Here is a 21,913-nt window from a genome sequence, read left to right as displayed (position 1 = left end):
ACTCCAAATGATTTCTTTTCCCAATGGCCCAACATGAAAATCACACAGGGGCTAGAATCCAATGTCTCCATCATCATATGTTAAACATCGAGAGGCACCACCAAATGCTAAAAGCTGGATGGGACAGAGCAGGTCAGAGCTGGTGGTACCATAAACAGGGCAGCCAAGGATCTAGGTTACAGCTTTAAAAAAAGGCAGAGACTGGCTGAATGGATTAAAACCATATAATACAATCAAATGCTGTCTACAACAAACTCGCTTTAGAACCAAAAAAATAAATAATGTGAAAATGAACTGACAGAAAAAAACATTTCATTCAAATGCTAACCAAAAGAGAACTGAGGAGGCTATACTTAAATTAGACAAAATAAACTTTAAAACAAAAATTGTTACAAAAAGAAAACAGAAACAGACTCATAGATACAGACAACAAACTAATCGTTACCACATGGGAGGGGGAATAGAGGGTTGGGTGGAAAAGGTGAAGGTATTAAGAAGCACAGATTGATAGTTACAAAATAGTCACAGGGATGTAAAGTACAGCATAGGGAATATAGTCAATAATATTGTAATAACTATGCATAGTGCCAAGTGGGTACAAGACTAATTGGGGGGATCACTTCATAAATTATATAAATGTCTAACCACTATGCTGTACCCCTGAAACTAATACATAATAATGAATGTCAACTGTAGTTGAAAAAAAAATGTTACAAGACACAAAGGACATTATATAAAAATAAAGGGGCAATCCACATCAAAATGATATAACAATTATAAACATATATGTACCTAACAATAGAGCCCCAACATTGATGGAGCAAACTCTGACAGAATTGAAGGGAGAAATAGTTCAACAATAATAGCTGGAGACTACAACACTCCATTTTCAGTAGTGGAAAGAACAATTAGACAAAAGATAAACAAGAAAATAGAAGATATGGGCAACACTATAAAACAACTAAATATAGCAAACATATATAGAACATTCTACCACCAACAGCAGAATAACACACTCTTCTCAAGTGCACACGGAACATTCTCTAGGATAGACCATATGTCAGATGACAAAACAATTTTTCAATCATTTAAAAAGATTTAAATCACACAAGGTATCTTCAATGACCACAGTGGAATGAAACTTGAAATCTGTAACAGAAAAAAATTTGGAAAATACAAAAATATGTAGAAATTAAACAATAAACTCTTGAGCACTGGGTCAAAGAAATCAGAAGGAAAAATTAGAGAATACTTTGATGTGAATGAAAACAAAAATACAACATACCAAAACATAAGGGATACAGTAAAAACAGTGCTCAGGGGAAATTTATAGCTACAAAAGCCTACATTAAAAAAAAAAGAAAGAAATTGCAAAGATGAAATCTCAAGAGAAATTTTTAAATACTTGAACTTAATGAAAATAAATATACTACTGATCAAACTTTTGGGGATGCAGCAAAAGCATCCTTAGAAGGAAACTTATGGTATTACATGAATTTATTAGGACAGATGAAAGATGTAGAATCAATAATCTAAGCTTCCATCTTAGGAAACTAGAAAAAGAAGAGCAAATTAGTCCAAAGTAATCCAATTTTTTTTTTCTCTTCCAAAATAAAAAGAATAAAAATTAGCGCAGAAATCAATAAAAAATAAAAACAGGAAACTAATAAAGTAATGAAACCAAAAGCTTGAAAAGATCAAAACCATTTAAAAGATCAATAACACTAATAAGCCTCTAGGCAGGCTAAGAAAAAAAGAGAGAAAGGGGGCCGGCCCGGTGGCTCCAGCGTTGGAGCTCCGTGCTCCTAACCCGGAAGGCTGCCGGTGAGATTCCCACATGGGCCAGTGGGCTCTCAACCACAAGTTTACCGGTTCAACTCCTCAAGTCCTGCAAGGGATGGTGAGCTCCGCCCCCTGCAACTAAGATTCAATACAGCACCTTGAGCTGAGCTGCCTCGCAGATGGCTCAGTTGGTTGGAGCACGAGCTCTCAACCGCAAGGTTGTCAATTCAATTCCTCGACTCCCGCAAGGGATGGTGGGCAGCGCCCCCTGCAACTAAAATTGAACACGGCACCTTGAGCTGAGCTGCCTCCCAGATGGCTCATTTGGTTGGAGTGCGTCCTCTCAACCACAAGGATGCCGGTTGGACTCCCGCAAGGGATGGTGGGCTGCCCTAGCAACGGCAACTGGACCTGGAGCTGAGCTGCGCCCTCCACAACTAAGACTGAAAGGACAACTTGACTTGGAAAAAAGTCCTGGAAGTACACACTGTTCCCCAATAAAGTCCTGTTCCCCTTCACCAATAAAATCTTTAAAAAAAAAAAAAGAGAAGGTATAAGTTACTAATATCAAAAATAAACAGAGATACCACTACAGAGCCTATGAACATCAAAATAATAATAAATGAATATTATGAACAACTCTATGACCACAAATTTAATAGCCTAGATGAAAGCGACCAATTCCTTGAAAGACAGTTTGTCAAAACTCACACAAGAAATACACAATTTGGATAGGCCTGTGTCTATTAAAGAAATTGAATTAATCAGTAATTAACAACCTTCCAAAACCAAAAGCAGCATGCCCAACATCCTACTGGAAGCCCTACCAAATAAAACAAGAGAAGTGAGTAAAAGGTACAGAAATTGAGAAGAAATAAAACTGTATTTGTTCACAGATGACATGATTGTCTATGTAGAAAATCTGACAGAATGGACAAAAAAAACAACAGCAACCCAGACATAATAAGTAATTATACCAAGATTGCAGGATACAAAACTAATATGTAAAAGTCAACTGCTTTCCTACATACCACCAATTAACTACGGAAATTTCAAATTACAAACAAATTTACATTAGCACCCCCAAAAAGGAACTACTTAGGTATAAATCTAACAAAATATATACAAGATCTATAAGGGGAAAACTACAAAATTCTCAGGAAGGAAATCAAAGAACTAAATAAATGGAGAGAGAGTCCAAGTTCATTGCATAGGAAGACTCAATATTGTCAACATATTGTCAGTTCTCCCCAACCTGATCTACAGAGTTAACAAAATCCCAACATTATTCCAGCAAGTTGTTTTGTGACTACTGACAAATTGATTCTAAAGTTTACATGGAAACACAGAGGACCTAGAATAGCCAACACATATGAAGGAGAACAAAGACTGACACTAGTCAACATCTAAACTTACTGTAAGGCTACAATAATCAAGACAGTGTAGTATTGGCAAAAAAAAAAAAAAAAAAAATAGACAAACAGATGAATGGAACAGAACAGAGAGCCCCAAAATAGATCCGCATAAATACAATCAACTGATCTCTGACAAAGAATCAAAGGCAATACAATGGGAAAAGATTATCTTTTCAACAAACAGTGCTGGAACAACTGGACATCTACATGCCAAAAAAAAAAAAAAAAAAATGAATCTAGAAACAGACCTTACACTCATCACAAAATTTAACTCAAAATGGATTGAATAGCTAAATATAAAACGTAAAGCTATAAAAATCCTAGAAGATAGCATAAGAAAAATCTAGATGATTTTGGCAATGATTTTTGAGGTAAAACACCGAAGGCAAAATCCAAGAAAAAAACCATTAGTAAGTTGAACTTCATTAAAACCTTTAGCTCTTTGAAAGATGCAGTTAAGAGAATGAGAAGACAAGCTACAGTCTTTCAAATATTTTGAAAATATTTATAAAACACTTATCTCATAAAGGTCTGGTATTCAAAATATACAAAGAACTCTTAAAATCCAACAATAAGAAAATTAACAACCTGATTAAAAAGTGAACAAAAGATCAAAACAGACACCTCACCAAAGACACATAGACGACAAATAAGCATATGAAAGTCAGCATTAGGAACTGTAAATAAAACAACAATGAGATACCACTAAACACCTATTAGAATGGCTAAATTCCAGAACACTGAAAATACCAAATGCTGACGAGGATGTGGAGCAATAGGATTTTTTTTTTTTTTTTTAAGATTTTATTGGGGAAGGGGAACAGGACTTTATTGGGGAACAGTGTGTACTTCCAGGCCTTTTTTCCAAGTCAAGTTGTTGTCCCTTCAATCTTAGTTGTGGAGGGTGCCGTTCAGCTTTAAGTTGTTGTTCTTTCAGTCTTAGTTATGGAGCGCGCAGCTCAGCTCCAGGTCCAGTTGCCCTTTTTCTAGTTGCAGGGGGCACAGCCCATCATCCCTTGCGGGAGGCGAACTGGCAACCTTGTGGCTGAGAGGACGCATTTCAACCAACTGAGCCATCCAGGAGCTCAGCAGCAGCTCAGCTCAAGGTGCCGTGTTCAATTTTAGTTGCAGGGGGCGCTGCCCACCATCCCTTGTGGGAGTCGAGGAATCGAACTGGCAACCTTGTGGTTAAGAGCCCACTGGCCCATGTGGGAATCGAACTGGCAGCCTTTGGAGTTAGGAGCATGGAGCTCTAACCGCCTGAGCCACTGGGTTGGCCCCAGGAACTCTTACTCATTGCTGGTGGAAATGCAAAATGGTACAGCCACCTTGGAGAACAGTTTCGCAGTTTCTTCCAAAACTAAATATACTCTTATCATGATTCAACAATCACGTTCCTTGATATTTACCCAAATAAGTTGTAAACTTATGTTCACACAAATACTCATACACAGATGTTTACAGCAGCTTTACCCATAACTGCCCAAACTGGAAGCAACAAAGATGTCTTTCGTTAAGTGAATGGATAAATACATTCAGCTATTATGGTACATACATACAATGGAATATTCAGCACTAAAAAGAAATGAGCTACAAAGCCATGAAGACATGGAGGAACTTTAAATGCATATTACTACGTGGAAGAAGCCAATCTGAAAAAGCCTCATAATGTGTGATCCCAACTCTATGACATTCTGAAAAAGGTAAAAATATACAGACAGTAAAAAATTCAGTGGTTGCCAGAGCTTGCGAGGAAGTGAAAAGACGAATAGGCAGAGCACAGAGGAATTTTAGGGCAATGAAACCACTCTATATGATACTATAATGGTGGATACAAGTCACTATACATTTGTCCAAACCCACAGAGTATATAACACCAAGAGAGAACCCTAGTGTAAACTATGGACTTTGGGTAATAACAATGAGTCAAGTTAGGTTCATCAATTGTAGCAAATGTGCCATTCGGGTGTGGGATGTTGACAGTGAGGGAATCTGCATTTGTTGGGGAAAGAGGTATACGGAATTCTCTGTGCTCCAGTCAATCTTGCTGTAAACCTGCTCTAAAAAAATAAAGCCCTAAGAACAAGACAAACAAATGAGAAACAAAAACTCATAGACACAGACAATAGTTTAGTGGTTACCAGAGGGTAAGGAGGGTGGGGGTGGGTGGGGGTGGGTGGGAGATGAAGGTAAGGGGGATCAAATATATGGTGATGGAAGGAGAACTGACTCTGGGTGGTGAACACACAATGGGATTTATAGATGATGTAATACAGAATTGTACACCTGAAATCTATGTAATTTTACTAACAATTGTCACCCCAATAAATTTTAAAAATTAAAAAAAAACACCACAGAACCATATGAAATATATCTAAAGAGCTAACAAGTCGTAATCATTTTTTCCTACCAAACTTTCTTTTCCTTTTGATTTCTGCACTAAATTGCTGTTTTAATTTCTGAACGATTTTTATTATTGTATTGTTCTGTAGATATCTCTATAAACTTTTTAAAAATTCTCAAAAAAAAATAAAGCCCTGTTTTAAAAAGACAAAGAAGAAAGATCTCAAATCAATAACCTCCTTTCCATTTTAAGGATTAGAGAAAGAGCTAATTAAACCCAAAGCAAGTAGAAGGAACGAAATAGTAAAGATCAGAGCAGAGTCAAATGAAATAGAGAACAGAAAATCAAAACAATCAATGAAAACAAAAGTTGATTCCTTGAAAATATCAACAAAATTCACAAAATTTTCGCTAGACTGACAAAGAAAAGGAGAAGACTCAAGATACTAAATCAGAAATGAGAGTGAGGATATTACAACCAATCTTAGAGAAATAAAAGGGTTATAAAAGTTTATTATGATCAATTGTATGCCAACAAATTGGATAATCTGCTTGAAACAAACACATTCCTCAAAACACACAAACTACCAAATCTGACTCAAGAAGAAATGAAAAATAAAAACAGACCTAGAATTAGTAAGGAGACTGAATTAGTAATCAGTCCATTCTATTAAGATTGAACATTACATTGATTGACATTATTCAACCATAAAAAAGGAATGAAATACTGACACATTATGCAACATGGATGAATTTTGAAACCATCATGCTAAGTGAAAGAAGCCAGATACAGTCTACGTATTGTATGATTACATTTATATACAATGTCCAAAATAGGCAAATCAAGAGACAGAAAGGTTTAGAATGTTGGCCAATGGAGAGAGGGAAGGAAAAATAAGGAGTGACCATAGGGTTTCTCTTGGGAGAAAATGTTCTAGAATTCAACAGTGGTGATAGTTGCACAGCCTTGTGCATATACTAAAAACCACCAAATTGTACACTTTAAAATGGTGAAATTAATGCTATGTGAATTATAATCTCAATAAAAAGGGAGGGAGTCAGCCAAAGTGGTTATAGTAACATTAGACAATGTAGATTTCAAAGCAAAAGATATTCAGGTTTAAAGAAGGTCGTTTCATAATGATAAAGAAATCAGTCAAGGGAACATAAAAATTCTAAATGTTTATTCACCTAGTAACAGAGCTTCAAAACACATGAAGCAAAACATGATAGAACTGCGAAGAAACAAGAGACAAATCCGTAATTATCAAAAATTTCAATACTGCTCCTCAATATTTGATAGAAGAATTTGATAGATAGTAAGCAAGGGTATTATAGACTTGAACAACAATCTGAATTGACTGGCATTTATAGAACACTACACCCAATAACAGCAGCATACATACTCTTTTCCAGTATGCACTAAATATTTGCCAAGATACATCATGTTCTGAGCCATTAAACAAGTCTCAATAAATTCAAATGATTAAAATCATACCAAGTATGTTCTCTGACCACAATGGAATTATATTAGAAATCAATATCATAAAGACCTCTCAGCAAAATCCCCAAATATGTGGAAATTAAATAATTCAGTTGTCAATAACCCATGAGTCAAAGAAGAAATCAAAAGGGACATTAGAAAGTATTTTGAAATTAATGAAAATGAAAATACATCATGTCAAAATGTGTGACAGGAAATTCCATGGTCGCTTGGGGATCAGGAATCAAAGAGGGATCACCAAGGGACATGAGAAAAATTTCAGGTGTGATGGGTATATTCACTGTCTTGATTTGGTGATGGTTTCATGGGTATCTACATATGTCAAAACATCAAATTGTACACTTTAAATATGTGCATGTCAGTTGCACATCAATCACACATACCTCAATAAAGCTATTAATAATGTATATGGTATTTAACCATTTGTGTAAAACAAATATACATACTAATCACTGTACATACAGAAGGTTGTCTCTGAAACGACATTAGAAAATGATAAAAGTGCTAGCTTTCGTAAGAGGGACTAGGAGAAAGCGGTAGGAAGGAACCTGACCAATTACAGATACCTATTGTATTGTTTGAATTATTTACCACAATATATTTTTTCATAAAAAGTAAAATAAAATTTTAAAACTTGTTTTAAAATGCCTTTTGAATAAAGAATGAAGGTGAAGAGCCATAACAAATGTTTTCCTCAGAAGATGGATCTTGATAGCAGAAACCAATCTTCTGGGACCAGCACCTGAAGAAGAGGTTCCCAGCCTGGGGTTCCCAAAGGCGGTCTTGGAGGTCAGTGGAAAGGGTCTAAAGGAGATCAAGGGCAGACACACAATAAAAGCCTCGGAACATCCTAACACATGCTGTCTGTTTTAGAAGCAAAATCATTCAATGATTGCTCCCGTTTGCTAAGAACTTATTGTGCCATGGATAGTGTTAACCTCTTTTCTGTTTGGGTGTCCTCCTCGCACAGGGGCCACTAATCTTCTCTGTATTGTTCCAATTTTAGTGTATGTGCTGCCGAAGCAAACATGATAGTGCTAACCTCCTTACAAGTATAATGTCACTGAACTCCGCATGGGATAAACATTTTATTATCATTATCCCCATGTCACATGAGAAAACCCAAGCAGAGAAGACCAGAGTAACTACTTACGATACACAACTCTTAAGCAATGGAGTGGGGACTTGAACAAAAGTCCTTCTGATTCTAAGCACGCCATGCTACCATCCTTTGGGGTTTTTTTTCATGGTACCCACAGAATGACATAAACTTGGTAGGGAATGGGCCAAGAATGAGTGTTCAAAGCCTACCAGTAAGGGACGATGTCTTCCAAAACTCCAAGTGCTGTCAGAGCTGAAGGCCAAGAATAAATTGACAGGCTAAAAAAGAAGTCCCTGAAGGAAAACCTCAGGTAAAATCTGAGAATAAAGTGAAGGGACAAGCAGCTGAGTCAACGTCATCATAACAAAATGATAACACAGATCTAGAGCAGTTTTTCCCAAGCAAATGGTTCTCTCTACTTTCCCCTCCCCTTTAGTCTCTAATGCCCAGAGTCCAGGGGAGAAAAACCAGAGAGGTTAGCAGTGTCCACAGCAGAATTAGGTTGGGAAACACTTAATACAGGGAAAATAGGGAAAATCCCAGAAACATTAACCAAGGTAAAAATGAAGTAAAAGTAGAGAGACCGAGGTACGACTTCAGTTTAGATAAATTTAATGATTATAAAGCCTGTTCATGTAGCAGCAAAGAGATGCATTTTCCATTTGACATAAAGTTGCTTCACCACTTGTGGTTTGTCTTCAAAGCTTCATTACCTCTTTCATTAGTGACGTGGAAGGACTGCCCACGTCAGCTCGAGGCCAACCCTCAGGTCAGCAATATGCTGAAGAGTCCTTCAGAGTGGTCCTGCAGAGCACATGTCCTTTAAGGGTCTGAGAGCTGGCAGAGGTGATCTGAAAGACAACCAGTCGGGAGAAGACAAGGTAACCAAGAAGGTACTACAGGGACTTAATAAGGAACCACCAGAGGAGAGGCCACCAAAAGGGACCTGATGGAGATGACAGGCCAGCAGAGACTGCATGGTTCCTGTATGCCCCCAATCCTGAGAAGAAGAGAGGTCCGATGCAATGGTAATGCATATAAAACAGGTCAATCCCAAATAGCCACTTTCTTTTCTCTTGGGAGTTGGCTCCTCCCCAGCACCAACCATAAGGTTCAGGGGTGCGCTGCCCATCACAGACCCTGCCCTCCCAACCCCGGGGGTAAGCTGTGATCCAGGCTGAGCCAGTCAAATCCTTCCTTAGGATATTTACAGCCCAAATTTGCTGAGAAAGGGTTTCCTTCCTCTTTAATTGAGAGCTAAAAGCATGTGACCCTGAAGGCACCAGTGGTCTCATTTCTTACCATGAGAATAAGTCAGCGCATTAGTAAATATATACTGAGTGCTTATTCTGTTCTAAGTATAGTCCCAGGTGCTGGAGATACCGAGATGAACAAAACAGATACTTTCTCTGACCTCAAAGGAGCTTTCAAGAGAAAACAGACAATAAACATGTGAAGAAACAAACAAGGACATTTCACGCACTGAGAAGTGCTATGAAGATAAAATGGGCTGTGGTAAACAGTGGCAAGAACAAAGCGGAGGGAAGCTGCTTTAGCAGGACACTGGCCAGAGAGGGCCTCTCAAGGAGGTGATATTTTAGGGAGAACATGAAGGTTTTAAAGAAATCAGCCAGGCAAAGATCAAGAGTCTCCCAAGTAACACAGCATGTGCAAAGACCAGGTCTGAGGGATAAAAAGGATGCCACCAGTGCTGGAGGAGAGAAAAGAAGAAGAGTGGAGGGAATGGGAGGCTGGAGAGATAGCTGGGGCAGATCATATAAGGCCTTGGACACCTTGCATCTTATGCTGGCTCCAATGAGAAACCACTGGAGGGCTCAAGAAGAGGAGTGAGTGACCGGATTTAGAAACATCACACTGCTTGCTGTGGGGCAGACATTCTAGAGGAGGGCAAGAATGAAAGCAGGGAATATGAAGCCTCTGGCATTCTCTTTAGGAGTGTAAAACAGTATGGTCACTTCAGCTATTTGTATTACACACACCCTATGACCCAGCAAGTCCAAGTCATATATCCACCAGAAATAAACACACATGTGCACTATAACACATGTACAGGAATATTCATAGCAATTCCATTTGTAATAGCTCCAAACTAGAAACAACCAAAATGGCCAACAACAGTACAATGCATAAATAAATTGTGGTATAGTCATATAATATGAATAAATAAAATCATGGATGAATTGCACGACATAAGTTAGAGGGAAAGAAGATAGGTACCAAAAATACACATTGTATGATTCAACTGTGTAACAATCAAAAACAGTCAAAACTAAACTATGGTATCAGAAACCAGGATGCAACAATTGTCACCCCAATAAATTTAATAAAATAAAATTTTAAAAAAAAGAACTCTTTAAACCTTAAAAAAAAAAAAGAAACCAGGATGCAGGCCAACTGGTAGGAACATTGCGGGGGTTCTAGTGTTCTGAGAATATTCTATTTCTTGATCTAGGTGGTAGTTACATGGTAGGTTCACTTTAATTCATCAAGTAGCACATTGATAATGTGGGCAATTTTCTACATTTATGATATACGTCAATAAAATAATTTATCTTCAAATATAAAAGCAGGCCAGTGAAAAAGATACTGCACTCTCCCAGTCAGAAATGACGGTGGCTTAGAAATGGAGAGAAATGGTCAGGTTCACGATACATTCCATAGGAAAAACCGAAAGAGGTGGACTGCTGATGGGGAGTACAGGAAAGCAAGTGTGTAAGATGATTCCTAGATTTTCGGCTTGAGCAACTGAGTGGTGCCATTTACGGAAATTGGGGAAGGCTTGGAAAGAAGAAAATTGCAGGAAAGTGGGAAGAATCCATTCTATTTTGGCCACATTAAGTTTAAGATGCAAGAGAGAAGGCAGATAAATACAAATCTCTTGAGAAGGTAGGAAGGGCTGGAAGTGAAGGTATAAGGGACCCTGATGACGGAAGACACAGACACTTCCTACACTCTCTCATGTGAGCAGACAGCATGTACGGGGAGAGATGTGAATAAGCCGGTGGAAATAATGATGAGACAATGAGGTTTTGTCCGACTTGATCTATTTTCTCTATGAATATAAGTCAGACATTCGCTGAGACTAGGATTCGGAGAGGCAGATGAAGATTTAAGAAGAAAGAATGGGAAAGTCAGTGTACTAGGGAAATCACAGCATCAGGATTTCAAGGCTCAATACTCATTTGAGTTTCACGGTCATGAATTTGAACTGAGTACAGATGGTTTATGTAGAAGAGACTGTTACTTATCCCCCAACATTTCTCCTCTTCTTCCTCAGTAACAGAACTCCCAATTTTTAACTGGGCACATGTTCATTCAGAATGAAGACCACGCTTCTCAGATTCTTTGCAGTCTGGTGTGGTATGTTACTATGGTGGAAACAGTGTGTGGAACGTCTGCAAAGTGTCTTGAAAGGAAGAGGGCCTTTCCCATCTTTCCTTCCTCCTTCCTCCTACCTAGAATATGGACATAGTAGCTGGAGCAATCATCTTGGATCATGAGGGTACCTTGAGAATGGAGGCCACACACAGAGAATAAAAACAGAAGAAGCCTGGACCCTTGATGACCATGGAGCCATCACAATCACCAGTCCTGGACCTCGCATATATAGATTTTTATGAGAACTCCTACCTGTCTTTTGAGTTTTCAATCACCATCATCTGACCTAATCTATCTAATACAGATTAACTGTCTGCTTTTCCCCAGCAATGTTCAGATGACAGGGCACAGATGCAAAGGAAGCAGATTACCACTTTTACCAGAGCTGGACTTCAGCCAAATAAGCACCACAGAAGAGAAGGAGACAGAAAGTGCAATTTATGAGGGAGTGGTTCTAGCACAGCCCAGAGACTCTGACTGGAGAGAAATGAAGCAGCATGAGCAACACAGAAAACAGCCAACAGATCCCCGGCTCCATAGCTCTTCCTTCATTTTCATCCTTCCACGAAATCTCACTTATGGGGTTTATGTCACTGGAGAACAAACGAGAGCACCAAGCAATGGTGCAGCATAACCTTTCTACCCTTCTTAACTGGAATCTTTTCATTTGACAAAAGATATCATACTAACACTACAACCCAACCCACCAACGTCTTTCCTTTTTTTCAAGTAACACTTAGCTAGAGTGGAAAGAGAGTAGGAGGAGGTATGGGAAAGAAACTAAAAATCAAAGAAGCAAACATTCAGAAGAGAGAGAAATAAGAAAACAAGATAGTGTCAAAAACTTTTGAAAAAGAACAAATGGCGAAAGCTATGCCAGGTTGTTTCTAAATCAATCACACTGCTGCCTGGTAGGAATTACTCTACCTAGGAAATTCCTAGGTAATGTTTAAGTAAGACAATTCCCAGTCACGACAAGGACAGAGGCAATGACATCATAAAGTCCCCAACCAGCAAACTGATTGTGTTGTAAGTTTTTGTCAGATGGACAGAAAAGTTCTAAGTGTTGGTAAAATGTCTAGGCCAGTCCAAAGAAGTTATGAGCCAGAGGAATGAGCCTCACTCAGCTACAAGCCATGGACCATGGCTCCCATGACTCAAGATGGAGGTGACAGTACGAACACGTACCGGAAGTACTCATCAACAACAGCAGAAAAGCAATGACTCTCTCTTTTGTAGGCGCTCCAGAACTCAGTGCTGGAGAAGCAGCTTTGCTCCTGCCTACCTCATCAGTATGTGTCCTGCCTGCCTCTGGCTCTGGGGCAAAGTACACATTAGGACCAGAAAGAAAGGGACATGGCAATAGCAGTAGTGTAAGGAGAAAAGGAGGAAAAAGGAAAGGAAAGGAAAGAGGGAAGAAAGGAGGATTAGCCCCAATGAAAGAGGGAAAAGAAAGAGGAAACCTTCCCACAGCCATTCAGCTAGATCTGCTAGTCCAGGGAGGGACCCAGAAAACGGGAGCACACGTCAGTTAGGGATGCTGGATCATCAGAGACTTTAAAGGGCATGCCGCTCTCTGACAGAGAGAACTATCAACTCACTCCAAATCACTTGTACTTCCTGGCCTTTCTGCAGCAAGAAACTACTGTGTACTCCAACCTCACCACATTCCCAAAAAGAACCGTTCCAGGGCAAGAGAGAAGAAAAACAAGAAGGCAATAGTTAGAAATAGTCTAAAATTCAATTCAAAGTGCCCTTCCATTGCTCAGGTTGAGAAGAGATTTTTATTTTATTAAAAAATTTCTCGGGCCGGCCCGGTGGCTCAGGCAGTTGGAGCTCCATGCTCCTAACTCCGAAGGCTGCCGGTTCAATTCCCACATGGGCTAGTGGGCTCTCAACTACAAGGTTGCCAGTTCAATTCCTCGAGTCCCACAAGGGATGGTGGGCTGCGCCCCCTGCAATTAGCAATGGCAACTGGACCTGGAGCTGAGCTGCACCCTCCACAACTAAGATTGAAAGGACAACGACTTGACTTAGAAAAAAAAATCCTGGAAGTACACACTGTTCCCCAATAAAGTCCTGTTTCCCCTTCCCCAATGAAATCTTAAAAAAAAAAAAAAAAAAATTTCTCCAGGAAAATATTCATTTCCCCAAATTATCCAATCCAACAGCCATTTCACGGTGCAACGCAAAAAAACCAAAAGGACACCTTACCTTCACCAGCACGTAGTCCCCAGGCTGAGCTCTGACCCTGAGCCCAGAGTTAGTGACATCCTCCATCTCTACATCAGGGAATATCACCTTCAGGTTTCCATCATTCCGGCCACACAGGTCAGTGGCAGAGCGTTTACTGAGCTGCAGAAGGAACAGAGGAGACTCTATGAGTCTGTCAGTCATCAGTTCCTGGAAGACAGAAATTACGCCTTCTCTTGTCTCAGATCCCCAAGGGTCTTACTCGTAGCGCATTCCTTAACCAAAGAATCACTGAAGAAGACTAAGTGTTTATCGCTGCTCAACCAACAAGGGCAGGACATGGCACAGAACAGAAACTCAATAAAGTTTTGCTGACTCTACACTAATGAATGACTCAGTCAATGAGTCTTGGATTGCAGAATTACCTTCAAAAGGAATGGACCTCCAACAGGCCTAAAGCCAAAGACATATGGATGATGCACTTAGCAAATCCACTTTCACTTTACCCTGTCTCATAGTGATCACTTAAGAATGTTCTGGAGTTGTTTGGCTGAGTTACTTTACCATAATGAATAGGCAGGCTCATGGCCAGAGTTTCCATCGCAACATGCAGAAGACAAGGCCAGAAGAATAATAAAACTAGAATGATGGAATTAACTTCTAGAATATACACAGTCTTTCCCTTCCAGCCATAATGAAGAATCAAGTTTATCCTCCAGCCTTAAATAACTAGGAAACTGGACAAAATGTCTAAAACAGCTATTTTCAGGTATTGGACAACAGAGGTTGTGTGAGAGAAGGAAAACAAATGAGATGAGCCTTCCAACCATCCCTGAGTTTTTGCCAGAAGGCACGAGCCAGACGAGGATGCAAAGAAAGCAGGAAGGGAAATCTCAAAGCAGAGGATGGTGATTCTCTCTGAAATGAGGAAAGAGGGATCAGAATTTAGGGAGCCTTCAACAACTAGAAATCACGGAACAAGTTCTAAATAGGAGGGAGCTAGCAGAAAAAGAGCTATAGAAATGTGCAGCGATCCCTTGAGTCTTTGCTGAATACTACTACATGCTCCCGTAGAGTGAAACTCCATGAAGTCAGGCAAAGAAAGTAAACTTGGAACTGTCAGCTGATGAGTTCCCAGAGCACACGTGAGGCTGGGAATCATTTCATCTACCACCAAATAGTCCTCATTGATTCCTTGGCACATGCAGTAGCAACTCCAGAAGAGCCATACCTTAGTAATGAGGCTAACCTTCTCCTAGGATAGAAAACTCTTCTAACAAAGCTTAAAAACAAGCCTTGAAAGGATCAAAATGAACTGTAAGTAACATCACTGCCTATCAGAACAAAGCCCAACACAAAATCCAAACACTCAAAAATGTACATCATGGTATCCAACATCCAATCAAACATCACTACATATGCCCAGAAGCAGAAAAATGTGACCCACAATCAGGAGAAAAATCAGGAAATAGAAACAGACGAAGGGAGTTCCGGTCCAGATGGCAGAGTAGGTAAACGCTGTGCTCGCCTCCTCCCACAACCACATCAAAATTACAGCTAAATCATAGAACAACCACCCTTGAGAACCACTTGAACACTAGCTGAACATAATTCCTATAACTAAAGACATAAAGACAAAGCCATATCGAGACTAGTAGGAGAGGTGGAGATGCAAAACGGGCTGGTCCCACACCCAAATGACGTGATACACCACATAATTAAAATGAAGTAAAAAAATCCTATGATCATATCAATAGAGGCAGAAAAAACATTCGACAAAACCCAGAATCCATTTATAATAAAAACTCTCAGCAAAGTGGGAATAGAGGAAATATACCTCAACATAATAGAGGCCATATATGACCAACCCACAGCTAACATCACACTCAATGGTTCCTTAAGATCAGGAACAAGACGAGGATGTCCACTTTCACCACTTTTATTCCACACAGTACTGGAAGTCCTGGCCACCGCAATCAGACAGGAAAAAGACATGTAAATGGACAGATCTCCAGAATCACAGTTGACACCCTAAATTATAAAGCATTTAGTGAGGCAAACACTTTTTGGAGTATTTCACCAGCTCAGCATCACCACCCAACATCCACTGCTGGATCAGATCACAGGAAAATTCTTAACCCAAGTTGAATTGATCAGGTTCCCTCTCTTAGAAATTTCAATTGGGGCTGGGAGACAAAATTTTGGTCTGTGAACAGCTGGAACTATAGCATGCAAACAGAAGAACTATACGACTGCCATATTCTGCCACACAGATGAAGAAGCAGGAAAGGCTGGTCTGAGGAGAGACAAGCACATCTGAGCCTCAACGGCTTCCCAGGCTGCGCAGAGTCCCTTCTAGACACCTGGCAATATCCTGCCCTTGGGATCCATAAGCTACCCCTAGAGGTTTATACACACACACACACACAAAAAAAAACACACCTCTTTTTGGCTTAGGCTGAATGGCTTGAACACATTTCCCACTATTACTCAGTACCAGAGAGTCATAACAAACACAAATACCAGGCAATTGGTGGCTTTAATGCTGCCATATCCTACAGTATGGAGCAGGACTCTCCTTTCCCAAACTAGGACTTGGAAGAAGTCACAGAAAGGGCCCTGTCTCTCTCTTTCCCCTCCTCTCCACAGGCTGCAGCATGCAGCCTCACAAAAGGTTAGGTTCCCAAACTCACCCTTATCCCATCCATTTAGTGCTCTCTCTAAATGATGGCTAGGTTCCCAGACTTGACCACAGAAGCCTACAGGAACCACAAACTTCCAGAAATGCAGTAAATTTCTAAGAAAGTGTGATTTTAAAAAGGATTAAAGACAAACGATAAAATTGATTCTAAAAATATACATATGATACTGCTTCCAGAAAGATGGAGCAGACGTATTTTTCCCTAATTCTTTCACTAAGTACAGAAATATCCTTCAGGAGTCAACAGGGCAATCAAGACATTCTAAGATGAAGGAAGACAAAGAGAATCTACTGCCAGAGTGTCTAAAGAAAGTTCTCTAAACAGAAAGGAAACAATGAAAGAAGGAACCCTGGAACATGAGAAGGGGAAAAAAAACATGAAGACATGATTATCTACATAGAAAATTCCAAGGAAATTGACAAAAAAAAAACCTCCTAGAACTATTAAGTGAATTCAGCAAGGTCACAGGATACAAGATAAACATACAAAACTCACTTATTCTATGTAATAGCAATGAACACATGGACACCCGAAATTAGAAACACAACAGCAATTACAACACCTATTAAAAAAAAAGCTCAGAATACTTAGGTGTAAATCTAACAAAACTTGTACTGGATCTGTACGCTGAAAACTACAAAAACCGATAAAATAAATCAAAGATCTAAATAAAAGGAGACATATTTTGTTGTAAAAAACAAAAAACATACACAATATATGTATATACATATGGTCTCACCCCCTCCACAAGCACCAGCTGGGTACGACCCACAAAAGTCTTATTGGCTTTTGTCGCTTCTTCTCGGAAGACGGTGATAAGTTCCTCCAAACGTCTTAATTTTACCTCTTGTGGGACATCATCCTTCAGCCTGTGGTATGCCCGTGTCTTCTATAAAAAAAAAGAGAGAGAGACAGAGGTCGCCAAGGCCTTGTAGCATCCATTCTTGAGGCACAGAGCAGGACCATGGTCATTGCCCCTGAAAGTTGTAGATATGTACAGCAAACCCAAACCACGCCATGAGGGTTCTCTAGCTCTGGGAACCTTCTAAGAGAAAAAGGTAACTCTGCAGTTGAGTCACTGTTTTTTTGCAAGGGTTAAATTCTAAATTTAGCACATAAAAATCATAGACTCAAAATTGTTGTTAAGATTTTTATAGGGTACAAATGTAACCTTTATCCTTAGGATACCCTAAGACTACAGCCTTTATCTTAAGGATAAAGGTTACATTTGTACATATACTAAATAACGCATGTACTAAATTATTCAGCCACACAGTTTATAAAACCAAAAGATGCAAAGCAACCTAAATGTTTATCAATAGGTAACTAGTAAAACAAATTATGGTTTATTTACATAACTAAAAATTACACAGCTGTTAAAAAGAATGTGATAGCTTTATATATACTGATATGATTGCTCTCCCAAATATACTTTTAACAGAAATAAGGTACACATGAACATGTATAATTTTGGTATAGAAAGAATACATATAAATATGTTTATAAATACATGAACTATCTCTGGAACGTTACAGAAGAAATTTGTAAGAGTGGGTACCGTCAAGGAAGGAGCTGAAAAACTAAGCAACCTGGGAAGAAGGAAGAACTACTTCTCACTGCATATGATTTTGACCTTTTGAATTTTATACCATGAGCATGTATCATCTAGTCAAAAAAAAAAAAGAAAACTAAAACTAATCTTTGAAAAGCATTTACATCATCCAAAACCACAGTATGCAAATATACATATATATATATATATGTATATCTTTACCTATGCACATGAGCTCATAATACAGTTGGAGGCCCACTACGCTAGACAGAAGTATAGAATAAGAGAAAAACCAATACAGCAAAGTCTGGATAGTCAAATCAATCTGCTTTGAGAGAATGACCAAATTCACAGAGAAAATGAGAATGGGTAGAGAATCCTAAAACAGAATTCTCTCACAGAGTTTACTCTATTCTGTCTTATTATTAACAACTTACCTCTATTGTACACTTACATCATGAAGCACTGTTCTAAATGCTTTATACATATTATCTTATTTAATCATCAAAACAACCTGAGGTTGGTACAAATCTTATCCCCCATTTCACAGATGAAGAAACAAAGGACATTTCCCAAGGTCACACAGTCATTAAGTGACAGGAGCAATGTAAGTGCTTGCTCTCATCCACTAAGCTACTTGATAAGTCTCTATAACCTTAACTCCTACCAAGTAATTAAATCCCAAAGTAAACACTTATATTCAATGCCCATAGGATATGCTTCCACAACACACTGAAAACCCATTTCCCAAATCTAGCATTATAAAGAATTTCTCTTGCATGTTTGTGATGTCCATGGAAAAGGAGCAAAATGGAACCCAACAGCTCCTCTGAAGCTTCATCCCTGAAAATAATTCTGTAAGAGACACGAACATACACACTCGCCCAGTTACACTGCAGTGGGCTACACTGCAGAGCACTAGGCAGTGGGCTTTAAAGACATGAATTGCTTGATGGATAGCTGCTGAGTTAGCAGTGGCTAAAGTCACGGGTTCATTCATTCATCAGTCAGCTTTCCTGAGTCCATGGCCAGAGAGGCTCCTCAGCCTCCAGCCCAAACACAAGGCAAGCTGCCCCCAACGTGACTGCAGGGATGAGAAATGACGCAGGCAATTCATCCCTACCACCAAGAAAATGGCAGCAGACTAGGATTATCCCCTCTCTGCAGGAAATACATATGAATTACTCTCCCTTTCCTTGCTCATCTCCTTCTGCATCTTCCACCTGGGAATCTGTATTATAGGAGAAACTCTAAAGTGAGTATCAGTGAGTTCACTTGGTCTAGAAAAATAGAAACTAAAAATGGCTGAGGATGGCTGGGAGAGTGACAAGGGGTGTCTGTAAAACAAATCACTCTGCATGTTGAGAAACAATTTTAGGTTTTTTGTAAAGACAATAATGCCCCTCCCTCCACATTCAAATTCTAAACAACCTAATTTAAAATATTCTAATAAAGAGAAAATATTGGCATAGTTCATTATTTTCCATCTCAAATAGCTGAACTGTGTAAAATAATAGACAGGTTGATCAGAAAAAATAAAGAAACAAATGGTAAGATACTTGTGGCTTCCCAAAGACTGCCTTGCTGCCACTTTTTCTTCCCAGTTATCGTCGGTTGATAAACCGGTCAGGAATGATGTCATCCTCAGCACAGACGTAGCTCCTCCCCCACCCCAGAACTCACCTGTCTCATACTGTAGGAAAAGAGGAAGCCTATGTTGTACTGAACTTCCTGAAGCAACGACACCGTCTGGAGGTGATCTTCCTCCGTCTCACCACAAAAGCCAGCAATGAAATCACTGCTGAGGCTGACACCTATGACACACAATAAGGACAAAGAACAGTAGTCACTGCTGCTTACTTTCAAGAGAAGCCTTTGCCACTTGTGGGCTACAGAGGTAGGGACAGCAATTAAGGCCTTTTCTGTAGCTCTTCAGCCTATGTGCAAGTGTGACAGAACTGTCCCTGCAGAGCAGAGGATGCACCTGCTTTTCTACAGTGTTCCCACACCAGAGCCTGGCTTCTCAGTCTACATTCCCCTCAGCACTAGAAAAGGTATTTTCACTGCAAATGTGGAATTTAGGGACACGGAAGGAGTCCACATGTTCCAAACGGTCCTGTTTTCACTGGTGAAAATCTTGCAGTGTCCCATACAAATATACTTCTGAAGTTAGTTTAACACAATGTTCCTTTAAGATAGTAACAATAACTACTAGTTACTGAATACTTACTAAGTGCTACACTTTACTATCTAACTTACTTAATTATCCCAATAATCCAACAAGGTGAGTACTATTAGCTGTATTTTATGGATGAGGAAACTACAGCCCAGAGAACCTCCACACTGTCCTGCTCCATCAAAATGAAAGTATTTGTGCACAATACAAGTTATCATAATTAGAAATTTGGAAAATGTGTAGACATCGTCAACCAACTCTAAACTAAAAGACTACAGAGTAATTTTATTAGAAGAAAAGGAAAAAAAAGAGAGCATAGGTTATAATAAATAAGAAACAAATTACCTCTAAGTATACATTTTAAAAGATATCAATTGCCCCCAAATGAGAACTAATTTAGACTATCTAAAACTTTGCCAGCTAATAAAAAATACAAGGTCTCTCCCATATGTTCTCAAACACAAAAACTATTGAAAAAGAATCTCTTTAGTCTTGAGGCCTCAAGCTGATCCACACCTCTGAGTATATCTAGCAAGACCAAGACATTAAAAAATCAGGAAAAAATGAAGAGAAAGAGACAGAAATGAAGAGAAGCAAAAGAAGTATAAAGGTGTCACAAGGTATTGCCACACGTGTTGCCTGTATCTGACCAAGAAGACTGTGGTCACTGGTAGAGTGGTCACTGGTAGAGTAACATACTCAGTGAATACATTTCTTTAATGTACCTGGAATAAACTCTCTGATATGATGAATTAACTCCACATAAGCTTCTCTTGAATAGCTACAATAAAGAACAAAAAGAAAAGGCTTAGGTGAACCAATCTTCTTTAAATGAATGCTATAAAAAGATAACACTATGAATTACCACATCATTGCTTCTCACCCACACAAGACAGTACAAGAGCAGGTTAAAATATCTGAAAGATCACTTATGATTCAAATCCTGTACTGTAACCTAATCTAGAGCCTATGAATTTTTAGTTCAAGGACATAAATTATTTTAAATAGCCTTTTGTATTTAACTAATATATCAACACAGATTAAGCATTTAAGAGGATCTCTAAAACTCTTGCCAATGCCAAAAACAAGGCAAAACACGAGGTCCATACAGCTTGCCATCTGTCATATTCTCCTTCCAGTCTTATCTCTGCAATATTTATTATTCCCAAAGTGAGTGAACACATAGAGCTACGCTTAAATTCCAAGATCTAAAAATCTTCAATGTTAAAAGCTAAAGGACTGGGGCGGCCGGATGGCTCAGCTGGTTAGAACGCAAGCTCTCAACAACAAGGTTGCCGGTTCAATTCCTGCGTGGGATGTTGGGCTGTGCCCCCAGCAACTAAGATTGAAAATGGCGACTGAACTTGGAGCCGAACTGCACCCTCCACAACTAGATTGAAGGACAACAACTTAGAGTTGATGGGCCCTGGAAAAACACACTGTTCCCCTAATATCCCCCCGCCAAAAAAAAAATCATGAGATTTGAAAAAAAAATAGCTAAAGGATTAATATCTCAGAATATGCCACACAGTAGATGCTTAATGAAAAACATGCTAAACAAATAAAATCCAGTCCTTCGTCTATACTTAACAGAGGGAACAAAAGCAAATTACAATGTCCAGGGGTTCAATCACACAATATTTACTGAGCAGTTACTATGTGTCACACACTATGCTAGGTTCTTAGACACTGTTTAGTCCTTAAGGAAATATGGAAAGGTGCAGGAAACCCCATCCCCAACCAAG

The 21,913-nt window shown here is 39.2% G+C and overlaps 1 protein-coding gene and 1 non-coding gene across 4 annotated transcripts in view; both read right to left on the bottom strand.

Moving 5' to 3' along the window:
- Window positions 1–6,709: 6,709 nt before the first annotated feature.
- Window positions 6,710–21,913, bottom strand: part of CDK5RAP1 (CDK5RAP1 mitochondrial tRNA methylthiotransferase) — a 29,286-nt gene continuing 14,082 nt past the window's right edge. The window contains exons 10-16 of one of the 3 annotated variants that reach the window (XR_012491044.1): window positions 20,894–20,949; window positions 19,676–19,806; window positions 17,180–17,329; window positions 13,760–13,900; window positions 8,860–8,997; window positions 8,356–8,463; window positions 6,710–7,848 (exon numbers count right to left, since the gene is read on the bottom strand). Coding sequence is in view for 1 of the 3 variants with exons in the window: in XM_074317228.1 (XP_074173329.1) it covers window positions 8,917–8,997; window positions 13,760–13,900; window positions 17,180–17,329; window positions 19,676–19,806; window positions 20,894–20,949 (559 nt within the window). In the remaining 2 variants the exon portion in view is untranslated. Of the gene's footprint in view, window positions 7,849–8,355; window positions 8,464–8,741; window positions 8,998–13,759; window positions 13,901–17,179; window positions 17,330–19,675; window positions 19,807–20,893; window positions 20,950–21,913 lie in introns of those variants that run through there. The other 2 variants (XR_012491043.1, XM_074317228.1) reach the window with 2 other exon arrangements.
- On the bottom strand, window positions 7,968–8,072 carry LOC141568334 (U6 spliceosomal RNA). Its single transcript, XR_012491485.1, has one exon. It is a non-coding gene; the product is annotated as a U6 spliceosomal RNA (small nuclear RNA).

This window comes from Rhinolophus sinicus, linkage group LG13 (genome assembly GCF_036562045.2).
Source record: "Rhinolophus sinicus isolate RSC01 linkage group LG13, ASM3656204v1, whole genome shotgun sequence".
Taxonomy (NCBI): Eukaryota; Metazoa; Chordata; class Mammalia; order Chiroptera; family Rhinolophidae; genus Rhinolophus; species Rhinolophus sinicus.
Note: the sequence above shows the minus strand (reverse complement) of the source record. Positions and strands in the feature narration are given on the sequence as shown.